This window comes from Pan troglodytes, chromosome 16 (genome assembly GCF_028858775.2).
Source record: "Pan troglodytes isolate AG18354 chromosome 16, NHGRI_mPanTro3-v2.0_pri, whole genome shotgun sequence".
Lineage (NCBI taxonomy): Eukaryota > Metazoa > Chordata > Mammalia > Primates > Hominidae > Pan > Pan troglodytes.
The window spans coordinates 74271135-74284202 of NC_072414.2; the positions used below are offsets into that span (position 1 = coordinate 74271135).

Sequence of the window (13068 nt, forward strand, 5' to 3'; positions counted from 1 at the left end):
AAAGATGTAACATACATGTGATGGGAATTCCAGAAGCAGAAGAGAAAGAAACAGGAGAAATATTTGAAACAATAATGACTGAGAATTTCTCTCAATGTGAGACACCAAACCACAGATCCAGGAAGCTCAGAAAACATCAAGCAGGATAAATGCCCACAGAAAAACTGCATCTAGCCACCTAAGTTACAAACTATGAAAAAAAAATCAAAAGATGAAGAGAAAATTCTGGAGGAACCCAGAGGGAAAAAAAAACACACCTTACCTACAGAGAAGTCAAGATAAGAATTACATCCAACTTCTCAGAAATCGTATAAGCAAGAGGAGACTGGAGTGAAATATTTAAAGTGTTGAGAGAGGGGGAAAAAAACCCCACCACCAACCTAGAATTCTATATTCTGTGAAATTACTCTTCATAAGTGAAGGAGAAGTAAACACTTTCTCATACAAAAATTGAGGGAATTAGTTGCCAGTAAACATGCCTTGAAAGAAATGTTAAAGAAAATTTCCTTGGGAAGAAGGAAAATGATACATGTCAGTAACTTGGATGTATATCAAGAAAGGAAGAGCACTGGAATAAGTTAATATAAAATGAAAATTTTATTCTTCTTATTCTTAATTTATCTAATAGATCAATTCAGATCAAACTGATCAATAGATCAAACATCATTTGTTCAAAATAATAATTAGCAATAATATATTTGATTATGTATATATTTTTTGTATATAAATGATGTGTATGTTTGTATATAAGTGAAATGAATGATAATGATACAAGGGACAGGAGGGAAGAATTAGGACAATTTTGTTATTATAAGATACACTACCTGTGAAGCAGTAGTGTTATTTAAAAGTGCACTTCAACTAGTTGTAAACGTATTGCAAATCCTAGGGAAAACAGTACAAAAAGAAGTATAACTGATGGATATGCTAAGAAGGGAAAGAAAATGGAATCATGAAATGCTCAAAGCCACAAAAGATGGAAACAGAGTGGAAGTCAAAAATAGAAACAAAAACAAGGACAACAAATAGAACACAGTAACAAATATGGTAGATAGTAATCTTACTATATTGATATAATAATCACTTTGAATGTCAATGGTCAATCACCAATTAAAAGAGAGAAATTGTCAGAGTGGATCAAAAACAAAACCCAACTATACACTATATGTTGCCTACAATAAACTCAGTTTAAATATAAAGATACATATAGATTAAAAGTAAATAAATAGAGGAAAAACATACCATGCTAACACTAATCAAAAGAAAGCAGGAATAGCTATATGAATTTCAGACAGAGCAGCTTCAAAGCAAGGAAATTTAGCAAGGATAAAGAAGGGCATTATAGAATGACAATGGGAATCCATTCTCCAAGAAGACATAACAATCATTAATGTGTATGTGCTAACAACAGAGAATCAAACACCCTGAAGTAAAAACTGATAGAAGTGTAGGAAACATAGATGGATCCACTATCATAGCAGGAGACTTCAACACGTCTCTATCAGAAATGGACAGATTCAGCAGGCAGAACATCAACAAGGACTTAACAAGGCCATTAATTAACTGGATATAATTGATGTCTATAGACAACTTCATCCCACAATAGCAGATTACAATTCTTCTCAAGCTTACATGGAACATTCATCAAGATAGACCACATTCTGGGCCATAAAACACACTTTAACACATTTAAAATCATAGAAATCATACAATGTCTGCTTTTATGCCACAGTGGAATTAAATTATAAATCAATAACAGAAAGGTAACAGGAAAATCCCAAAATATGTGGAAATTAAACAACTTTCTTTCTTTCTTTTTCTTTCTTTCTTTCCTTCCTTCCTTCATCCCTTCTTTCCTTCCTTCCCTTCCCCTTCCCCTTCCTTCCTTCCTTCCTTCTTCCATCCTTCCTTCTCTCTCTCTCTTTCTCTCTCTTTCTTGTGGGATACAGTAAAAACAGTGCTATGGGGAAATGTAAGGCATTGAATACATATATTAGAAAAGAAGACAGATCTTAAATCAGGATTCTAAGTTTACACCTGAAGAAAATAGAAAAGAAGGGCAAATTAAATCCAAAGTAGGTCAGGTGCTGTGGCTCACACTTGTAATCCCAGCACTTTGTGAGGCCGAGGTAGGTGGATCACGTGAGGTCAGGAGTTCAAGAGAAGCCTGGCCAACATGGGGAAACCCAGTCTCTACTAAAAATACAAAAATTAGTTGGGCGTAGTGGCTCACACCTGTAATCCCAGCTACTTGGGAGGCTGAGGCAGAATTGCTTGAACCCAGCAGCCAGAGGTTGCAGTGAGCCAAGATCGCGCCATTGCATTCCAGCCTGGGTGACAAGAATGAAACTCTCTCTCAAAACAAAAACAAAAACAAACAAACAAACAAAAACAAAAACAAGTCTTGGAGTTGTAGCTTCCGTGAACTGTGATCCTTGAGAAAGTTAGGAAATCCCCCACTGGGAGTGAACCTAGGAAGTAGTTCTTCCCTATCTCTGTTATTTTCATCTCCTTGACCTGGGCTCCCCTCCTTATGTTTTCTGGCCTGGATTCTCAGATGAGGAAACTGAAACTCACAAATATGCAGTGACTCAGATTATACAACTATTAAATGGCCCACTTGGGCCTGCCCTGGGTCTTGTTACTTTCAAAGCCCACGCTCTTGACAGTGCATTATTTTGTCCATCCATTGTCTCCCATTTTACAAAACACATGCCTGGACCAAGATTAAACTTCTTGTTGCCCTTTCTTACTTCTGGCTTTTCCCCACTTCTCTGAGGGTTTACCACACAGTGCCCCTACCACCAAGAGGCCCTCCTTGTCTTCACTGTTGAATTAACATATGTTAAGGGACATCTCAAATGCATCCTCCTTGATGAAACTTTTCTTCATTCCAATGCATCCATAAGGTGCCATCCCTTCCCCTTGCTTGGACCTTGTCAGCACTGTGCCAGAGTGGGGGTCTTGGGTCTACCACACCCATTTTTCTGCTTTGTTTTCTGTTTTTTTGTGGGGGTCAGAGTCTCGCTCTGTCATCCAGGCTGGAGTACAGTGGCACAGTCTCTGCTCACTGCAACCTCCACCTCCTAGGCTCAAGTGATCCTCCCACTTCAGCCTCCAGAGTAGCTGAAACTACAGGCATACACCACCGCGCCTGGCTAATTTTTGTATTTTTTGTAGAGATGGGATTTCACCATGTTGCACAGGCTGGTCTGGAACTCCTGAGCTCAAGCAATCTGCCCTCCTCGGTCTTCCAAAGTGCTGCGATTACAGGTGTGAGCCACTGCGTCCAGCCATTTCTCCATTTGAAGGCAAGGATGGTGTCTTATCCACTGTCCTGGACTTTGGAGCACCTAGTGCCCCCTCACACTTAGTAGCCAAGGGTCACATACCGAATGCCATGGACTAGGCAGGTAACATAAATGAGCAAACGAGGTGGGTAGGGAGACAGATTTTTCCTGAAACATGGGGCTTCTTGGCCCATCTCTTGTTTTCCCACTTTTGTTAGAGACTCAGTTCTTTACTGAGTGAGAGGAAACACAAGCATGATGGGAAAGGGAGCCTACTTGCAGCCACAGTGCTGGGAATGAATAGGGAGTGGTGGGGACTGAGGACCGGGGAGCATAGGCCCTTCCTAAAGGGAACTCACTGCTCCACCCCAGCCACTTCTGCCAGGGAGCAATTTAAGCCTGACATGGATGGATGATAAGACTTTTCAAGAAAAGCTGAAAATTGAGATTTTTGTACAAGATCATGTGATTCTTAAACATTGGCAATTGACTAAAACATTTTTCAATATTTGTGTCAGCCAAAACAAACCAAAAAATCAATAACTGATCAACACAAGCAAATCTGCACGCTGTGGTTGAGGAGTTGTAGTCCCATATGTCCTTATTAGGATGTCAGAGCAAGAAGTCACCTTAAATCATCCAGTCGGGTGGTTTCTGAATGCCAGCCTCTGAACTGGCTAGATCAGAATCCCTGGGAAGGTCTAGAAAAACACAGAAAATACACATTCTAGAGCCCCCAGAGCCCTGGATCTGTGGAGCTAGAATCTCTGGGCTGGGTCCTGGGCATCTGCAGTTTTTCAGAGCTCTCCACGTACTGCTGATGACCAGCCAGGTTCACTCCCAGTGGGGGATTTCCTAACTTTCCTGAGGATCACAGTTCCCGGAGGTTCTTGGTAAAAACAGCTTCCTAGTCCCTAGTCCTAGTTTCCTGGAAATGCTGGTATAGTGAGTCTGGGATGGGGCCTGGGAATTTGTTTTTAAGAAACTCATCTGTGAGATCTGGAAAATCCTTGCACTAGTGGCCCGTTGAGGCTCAATGATGAGGAAGACTTGCTCAGAGCCACACAGCACGTTGCCCCAGCCCATCCAACCTCCTGACTCTCAGAGAAAGCTCTTTGAGGCCGGCACTGCTGGGGCGGTTGTGAGCAGTGGGAGATGCTCTCAGCAGGGGCACAGCACTGACGTGTGCAGGGCACTCTACATGCAGTTTGGCAGAGGACAGACTGGAGGGCGGGTTTGGTTTCCGCAGCCTGCTGGGATGGAGCTTTGGGCTGGGCAGCAGCAGAAGGAATCCTGGTGGGATGTCAGCAGGGCACTCAGGCATTCATGTGAGCCCGTGGAGTCTATTGTCGTGAACAGCCAGGATCCTGGGAGCTGGGTATAAACCCAATCGAGAAACTCCAGATTGCCAAGTTCCCTAACTGTGCTCTTTAGAGCCTGGGAACTGCAGAGAGGGAAAAAGGGTGGGAAAAGCATGGATGCCAGGGCTCCCCCACCCCCGGCACATGAGATTTCTTTTGAGACTAGACCTGGTGGCCAAAGAGATTTGAGAAACGTGATCTAATTCAACTCTTTCACATTAACGATGGGGAAACTGAGGCCCAGTAAGGGATGGACTGTTGAGAATATAAAGCAATGTTACTGAAGAGACTGAAACCATTTGGGGGACTTGAGTCCCAGTCTCAGCACTGCCACTCTCACTGTCACTGTGTGGCTCTAGGCCAATCTCTCCACCTCTCTGAGCCTCCCTTTGCTGTCTCACCTAGGAAGTAGTCTGGACACCCTACTGCAGGTGTCCTAACCTGGGGTCCACAGCCTAAGGGACCATGAACTCAGGGGATCCATGAGCTTGAATGGGAAAATATTACATATTTACTTTTTGTAACCTCTCAGTGAAATTTAGTATTTCCCTCAATTATGAATATTATTAGCAAATCCCAACAGCACCTGTGATTTTGTTACCAATAGAACAAACCAAATATTTTTCTATCTCATTACAGTTGTTGCATGTATCTTGAAATAAGGTTTACGTTCATCACTACTTCAAAATTTCCGTAGTTGCTGGGCATAGTGGCTCACGCCTATAATCCCAGCACTTTTGGAGGCTGAGGTGAGTGGATCACTTGAGGCCAGGAGTTCAAGACCAGCCTTTCCAACATGGCAAAACCCCATCTCTACTAAAAATACAAAAACTTGCTGGGTGTGGTGGTACATGCCTGTAATCCCAGCTACTTGCGAGGCTAAGGGACAAGAATTGCTTGAACCTGGGAGGCAGGGGTTGCGGTGAGCCAAGATTGAGCTACTGTACTCCAGCCTGGGTGACAGAGAGAGACTCTGTCTCAAAAAAAAAAAAAAAAACCATAGTTGTTTAATTTGCCAGAAAATCTTGTTTAAAGTATAATTCCACACCCTACTTTTTAAATTATTTTTTGTTTTGTTATGTTTTGTTTTTGAGATAATATCTCACTCTATCACCTAGGCTGGAGTGCAGTGGCATCATCATGGCTCACTGCAGCCTCGACCTTCTGGGCTCAAGAGAGCCTCCCACCTCAACATTCCAAGTAGCTGGGACTACAGGTGTGCACCATCATGCCTGGCTAATTTTGTATGTGTGTGTGTGTGTGTGTGTGTGTGTGTGTGTGTCTGTGTAGCGACAAGGTCTCATTATGTTGCCCAGTTGGTCTTGAACTCCTAGGCTCAAGTGATCCTCCCCCCTTGTTCTCCCAGAGTTCTGGGATTACAAATATGAACAACCATGCCTGGTCTTAAATTATTTTGATAACTGTATTTCAATATAATCAATTTCCTTGGTACTCCTGTGCATTTATTTTATTTATTTTATTTATTTTTTATGGCAGGGTCTCACTCTGTCGCCCAGGCTGGAGTGCAGTGATGTGATCTCGGCTCACTACAACCTCCACCTCCCAGGTTCAAGCGATTCTCCTGCCTCGGTCTCCTGAGTAGCTGGGATTACAGGCGTGTGCCACCACGCCTGGCTAATTTTTGTGTTTTTAGTAGAGACGGGGTTTCACCATGTTGGCCAAGCTGGTCTCAAACTCCTGACCTCAAGTGATTCGCCTGCCTCGGCCTCCCAAAGTGCTAAGATTACAGGCGTGAGCCACTGTGTCCAACCACTCCTATGTATTTTATTTTATGCATTTCAAAATATTGTTCTGAGAAGGAGTTTGTGGCAAAAAAGGATAAGAACCCAGGCCTTATTGGGAAATCCAAGAGGACAGAGCAACAGAGAGGGGTTTTTAAACTGCAAGGCCCTGAGCAGAGGTCTGCCAATTTTTTCCATCCCTGGAACCTTTCTTTAAATGAATTCTTCCATGTAAAAGAAAGAAACCAGAGCCACTCTGTTGAAGTGGCAGTTAGGGGCCAGGCAGCCCCACTGGGGTGGTCTTTCTCTGTCTCCCCATTCCAGGAGGCCTGGAGACACTTGCAGAATGCTCACGCACCTGAGAGCACATTTTTAAATCCATCAGGCTAATAATAATCATAACAATCATAATTGCCATCATATTCAACCAGTGGCTCAGGCACTGCTAAATGTGGAGTAGCTCACCTGGTTTAATCCTCACAACAGCATCAAGAGTGTAAGTGCTGTGGTTATCCACATTCTACAGAGTCATTCAACAAATACCAAAAAAGGACTAAGTTCTGGACACTTCCTCTGACACTTAAATCTTCAACAAAGAATATAAAGGGCCAAGTGTGGTGGCTCACACCTGTAATCCCAGCACTTTAGGAAGCTGAGGTGGGAGGATTGCTTGAGGCCAGGAGTTCAAGACCAGCCTGGGCAACATAGCAAGACTCCCATCTCCACAAAAAAAATTATCCAGGACCAGCTGCAGTGGCTCACACCTGTAATCCCAGCACTTTGGGAGGCCGAGGTAGAAGGGTCACTTGAGCCCAGGAGTTTGTTTGAGACCAGCCTGGGCAACATAGTGAGACCCCATCTCTATTTTAAAAAAACTAAAAATAAAAACATATTAGCCAAGTGTGGTGGCACCCACCTGTAGTCCCAGTCCCTCCCTACTTGGGAGGCTGAGATGGGAGGATGGCTCGAGCTCAGGAGTTGGAGGCTGCAGAGACCTATGATTGCACACCTGCACTCCTGTCTGGGCGACAGACCAAGACCCCGTTTCCAAAAAAGCTGGGGGCAAAGAATATAAAGATTTTTGCCTTCCTAGACTACATTGGGAGGGGAGGGAGAAAACAAATAAATAGAAAAAATAATGAAAATGCTAAGTGATATGGTATGTCAGAAGTGCTATGGGGAAAAATAAAGCAAGGAAGAGGGATACGGAGAGCCAGGGAGTTGCAATTTTAAAATAAAGTCATTATAGGAGGCCTCATTGAGAAGGAGACATTTGAGCAAGAACTCAAAAGTGAGTGGTTTAGCCACGTGGAAAACAGAGAGAAGAGTATTGCAGGTGTAGGGAAGAGCAATGCAAAATCCTGAAGCAGGAGCATGTCTGGCCTGTGGAGGAACTGCAAGGAGGCCAGTGGGCGGAGTGGAGGGAACTAAGAAGGTGTAGCTGGAAATGAGATTGGACAGGTCACCTTGCCTAGCGTCTCATACAGGCCAGAACTTTGTCTTTTGCTCGAGTGAGATGGGCGCCATTGCAGGATTTTGAGCAGAGAAGGACCATGATCAGGCTGGTTTTGAATGACTCTGGCTGCTATATTGAAAACATGAGGGGAGGGGCACCTGGGGTAGGCAATAGTGGAAACAGGGAGACCTGTTAAGAAGTTACCGCAGCAATCCAGGCTGGGCGCAGTGGCTCACGCCTGTAATTCCAGCACTTTGGGAGGCCGAGGCCAGCATATCCCCTGAGCTCAGGAATCTGAGACCAGCCTGGCTAACATGGTGAAATCCTGTGTCCACTAAAAATACAAAAATTAGCTGGGCGTGGTGGTGCGTGCTTCTAGTCCCAGCTACTCCTGAGGTGGGAGAATCGCTCAAACCCAGGAGGCGGAGGTTCCAGTGGGCCGAGATCGCGCCACGCACTCTAGCCTGGGCGACAGAGCGAAACTATCTCAAAACAACCAACCAAAAAACCCAAAATACAAACAACAACAACAACAAAAGGAGTTACTGCAACAATCCAGATGGAGAAACTGAGGCACGGAAAGATGAAATAGCAGAGTTAGTAGATAGCCCAGCGAGGATTTGAATCCAGATACTCTGACTCCAGCAGCCCCCTCTTGGCCGCTCCCTTCTGGTCCCCGGCCACCAGCAAGGACCCGGGTCTGCCCTGGGCCTAAGGCCTTTGTGGTTCCCTCCCTGCAGGACGTGTAACCGAGGGCCTGGCGGCACCGGATATCGTGCACCAGGTTCGCGTGGACGCTGGGGGGTCCTTCCTGTCCTGTGAGCTGCGGCCCCGCGCACTGCGCAAGCGGGATGTGCCTGCGCCCCGAACGTCCCCTTCTACCAGCTGCAATACCGCAGGCGCGAGCTGCGCTTCAACCTGACCGCCAATCAGCACCTGCTGGCGCCCGGCTTTGTGAGCGAGATGCCGCGGCGCGGCGGCCTGGGTCGCGCGCACATCCGGGCCCACACCCCCGCCTGCCACCTGCTTGGCGAGGTGCAGGACTCCGAGCTCGAGGGTGGCCTGGCGGCCATCAGCGCCTGCGACGGCCTGGTGAGTGCGCTGGGACATGTATACTTGGGGCAGTCTCGGGTGGTGGGATGTGGAGATTGGCTCTAGCCTTGCCACGCACTTGTCTGGTGGCTTTGCCCAGTGCACTTTTTCTCTGCCAGCCTCGGTATTCACGCCTGTAAAGTGGGAGTGACAACGCAGGCCTCCTTCATCTCTAGGACAACAGTTCTCAAAGTTTAATGTGAAAGCTGGGTGGTGGTGCACCTGTAGTCCCAGCTATTTGGGAGGCTGAGGCGAAAGGATCACTTGAGCCCAGGAGTTAAAGGATGTAGGACGTAGGGTGTGATCATGGCGCTTAGCTGGAGACACAGCGAGACCCCAGGCACTAAAAAAAAAAAAAGAAAGAAAGAGAAAAGAAAAGAAAAGTTTAATATGAGCTCAAATCACCTGCAGGCCCTGTTTAAACAGAATTTTTGCAGGATAGGTCTGGGATGGCGCCCAAACACTTGGATTTCTGAAAACATCTCAGGTAATATTGAAGATGCAGGTCCAGAGATCCCATTTTGAGAACCTCCGTTTGACTGGACTAAGTAACTGAAAAAGCAGTTGACTTCTCTTCCTTGGGGCATCAGTTATGACTGTTCCTTCACAGGTCCCTTTAGGCTGCTTTTCTCCAGGAAAGCCACCCCTCACCCTGTAGCCATTATGCAGGGTGTGGTGAGGAACCCCTTTCAGCCCCTCTGCTCGAATCAGAACTCCGGGAAAAGCAGGCCTCAGCTTCCTGGCTTCGCCTGGCTGAAGGGTGGTGCTGGCTACTGCCTGCAGCCCTAATTGCTCCCTGATTGGGTGCTGATTAGAGCAGCTTCCACTCCAGGCAGAGTAGGGCCCCTTTCTGTTCGTGTTCAGGTGACCAGCCCCACTCTCCTAGCTCTGGAGGGTGGGGGTTTGGGAGGAGTAGGGGATGTGTGCACACTCTCAGCATCCACTGTTCCCAGGAGGCCCTCAGCTTAGATTGCTCAGGCAAAAACCGTGGGCTGTGGCCGCACAGGGCTTAATGACAGGGCAGCCCACAACACAAGCTGCACAACGTCTGGACCTTTGAAGGCCCATCTGCCCTGCACAGTATTCTCATTTATGGAGCCTGTGCCTGTCCCTTAATGTACAATTGATCTTGTTGAGCCTGTGCAGCAGCTGTGCACATGGGGCATCATTCCCATTTCACAGATGAGGAAACAGGCTCAGAGGGGAACTTGCCCAGGGTCACCTAGTCATTCAGTGAGTGGTGGGCAGGAGGGGGGGACTCCGCATTCATACCCAGGTCTCCAGACCCAAGAGCTGATGCACTCTCCAGCCCTCCCTCCAGGCCCCCTGGTCCTGTGTGACCCAAGGGGCAGAATTGGTGCCTATGAGGGGAAGTCCGAGGGACGTAAAACCTTCTTCCCTGTTGGAGCCCTGAGCTTCCTCAGGAGGTAGTGGGCATCAAAGATGCTTCCCAGGGCCCCTCCCCTCCCTGGACTCTGAATGCTGGCGGACATGTCCAAGACACTCCTGCCAGCTTCCCTTCTCTGGGCAGCCCTGGGCCCAGAGAACAGGGTGTCCTGGTGGCCGTGGGCATCTCTGCCACTCGGGTGTGGGTGTGGATGCTTTTGGAGTGATTCATTGCCTTAGGAAGATAGAGGGAAGGTCAGAAGCCCTGGCCAGCTGGGAGGGAGCACAGTGCTGGAAATGGCTGGCCTGCAGAGAAGACGCAGAATAGCCTGGAGGCCTGGGCACAAGCTGCCCTGCTCAGGACGGCTGTCTGGGACTTTGGAAGACACCATTTTGTCAGATTTGGATGCAGACCCGTTTTCCTCTCCTAATGGGGTGGGTGTGTGGGGCAGCATCCCCAGGGGCGGAGGCTTCTGAGCTCCACTTTGAAGGTTTGGCTGTGTGTGAAATGGCAGAGAAGGGCTTTCCAGATGGAGGCTACAGAGTGAGCAAAGGCCCAGCAGGCAGAAAATGCAGGGTGTCTGTGGGCAGTCACAGATGATGTGGGCAGTGGGGGCTCAGCTGAGCAGGATGGGCCTCTGGGACGTGCAGGAAGAGCAGCTGAGGGCCAGCCCTCCCTGTGTGACCCTGGTGCTTCTTCCCTAGAAAGGTGTGTTCCTGCTCTCCAACAAGGACTACTTCATTCAGCCCCTGGACGATGCCCCAGCCTGGCCCAGCCATGCCCAGCCCCATGTGGTGTACAAGCATCCGGCCCCGGAGAGGCTGGCACAGCGGGGTGATTCCAGTGCTCCAAGTACCTGTGGGGTGCAAGGTATGCTCTTCTGCTCCCAGTTCTCAGGCAAGTGCTAAGCCTGGGGACATGAAGGGGCCTTTCTAGAAGCCCCTCGTAACATGCCCATGCTCGGTGTCCCTTAGACCAGAGGATACAGACAGACAGACGGATACATCACTATAGTCTGTGCCCTTAATTGTGCCACAAGACTGTGTCCTCTGCCTTTCAGGCCTGTCCCAGTCAGTCCCCTAGACTGACCTCCCTCTCTCCATCTCACCTACTTCTCCCACCTTGGGGCTCAACCTCCCTCTTGCTCCCTCCCCACCAAGCCTATGGCACCTGGCTCTGCCAGCCATTCTCCCTCCAGTGTCCAGACCAGGTGAGCCATGCCCAGCTCCAACAGGGCCATTAGCCAGGAACCTCCCTCCCCATGCCACCCCACTCCCACCCTAGAATAACTAACCTCTATTATTGGGACCTGGAGTGTGGTACCCAGTGCCTCCTCTGCAGAGCAGCAGTAGTGCCGGCCAGTCCAGGTGAGGAGCTGCCTGCTAAGGGTTGCTGGGATTTGGGGAATGCTTGGCTGGCATGCCAATCTCAGGCTGCCCACAGCTCTGGTACTCCATTTGCTGGAGCACATATCCACAGAGGCGTGCTTCTTGGCCTCATTTTCCCCAGCTTCATAGATGTGCTTCCTCTTCTGATCTGGAGCAGCCTGGGTCAGGGGAGCAGGCTCAGTAGAGCAAGCTGGGCTGGGTCTTGGCCAGCCTCCCCAGGCTGGGGTTTAGAGGGTGGGGTCAGGGGTCAGTGTTGAGATGCACTAAGCCCCCAGGGTGGGAGGAAGTGACACGGGGAGATAGGGGCCCAGTAGCCAGCTTCGTCAGGCCCAGGAGTTCCCCTCCCATGGACACAGTACTTTACTGTGTTTATATCCACCATTTCATTTGCCCTTTGAGGTCCCCCCATGAGGCAGATCAACTTATTCCTATTTTTAGTCAGGGAATCTCAAGATCAAAGAAGGAAAGTGGTCAGGCAGAGCCACACAGCACAGGTTTGGGGCAGAGCCAGGAGGGGAATTCAGGCCCCTTGCCTCTGATCCCTGTGTGGTTCCCAGTGCCCCAGAGAACTCGCTGAGGAGAAGCCCTGGAGACGTGTGCCCTGGGCCAGGATGGGCCAGAAGGATGGGGAACAGATGTTCCCTCAGGATCAGATGTTTATTTAAGACTGACTTGTTGAGAGCCATCGCTCTACCTGGAATAAGGTGATGGATGTGGAAGAGCATGATTCTGCATGTGGGGACTCTGTCTCATTGTAGCATTTCCCAAGGAATATTTCAGGGAGTGTGTTCCAAAGAATGCCAGTAGTGCACTGTGAAAAAAAAAAGATGCTGCTGTTGAATAAGTTTGGCCACACAGGGTTAAAAAAAGTAAAACGGGCCAGGCATGGTGGTGCACACCTGTAGTCCCGGCTACTTGAGGGGCTGAGGTGGGAGGATTGCTTGAGCCCAGGAGGTCGAGGCTGCAGCGGCTGCAGTGAGCTGAGATCATGCAGCTGCACTCCATATGGATGACAAAGTGAGACACTGTCTCGAAAAAAAAAAAAAAAAAAAAGGTAAAACAGACTTCGTTACTACAGGACTTCTCACAGCCCTCAAAGTAAATATTCATTGAGAATCCCCAACAGAATAGGCAGGCAGCATTCCCCAAATTTAGGAAATAAGCAGGGGCTTTGAAGCAGTGAAACCTGGGTTCTGAGCCCAGCTTCACCCTCTCTTTGAGCTTCAGTTACTTCATTTGTAAAACGAGGATAATTGTGCCTACCTCAGAAGTAGGATTAAATGAGATAATGCATGCTAAGCCCCCAGCACGGGGACTGTACATGTTAGGCTCGATCAAGGTTGGCTGTGGCT

The 13068-nt window shown here is 48.1% G+C and overlaps 1 protein-coding gene across 1 annotated transcript in view; it reads left to right on the top strand.

Annotated features, from left to right (window-relative positions):
- The first annotated feature begins 4875 nt into the window (after positions 1 to 4875).
- LOC743568 (A disintegrin and metalloproteinase with thrombospondin motifs 7) overlaps positions 4876 to 13068 on the top strand; it is a 49379-nt gene continuing 41186 nt past the window's right edge. The window contains 6 exon segments of the mRNA XM_063794430.1: positions 4876 to 4894; positions 8590 to 8724; positions 8727 to 8941; positions 11033 to 11198; positions 11644 to 11695; positions 12274 to 12310. Coding sequence (XP_063650500.1) covers positions 4876 to 4894; positions 8590 to 8724; positions 8727 to 8941; positions 11033 to 11198; positions 11644 to 11695; positions 12274 to 12310 — 624 coding nt within the window.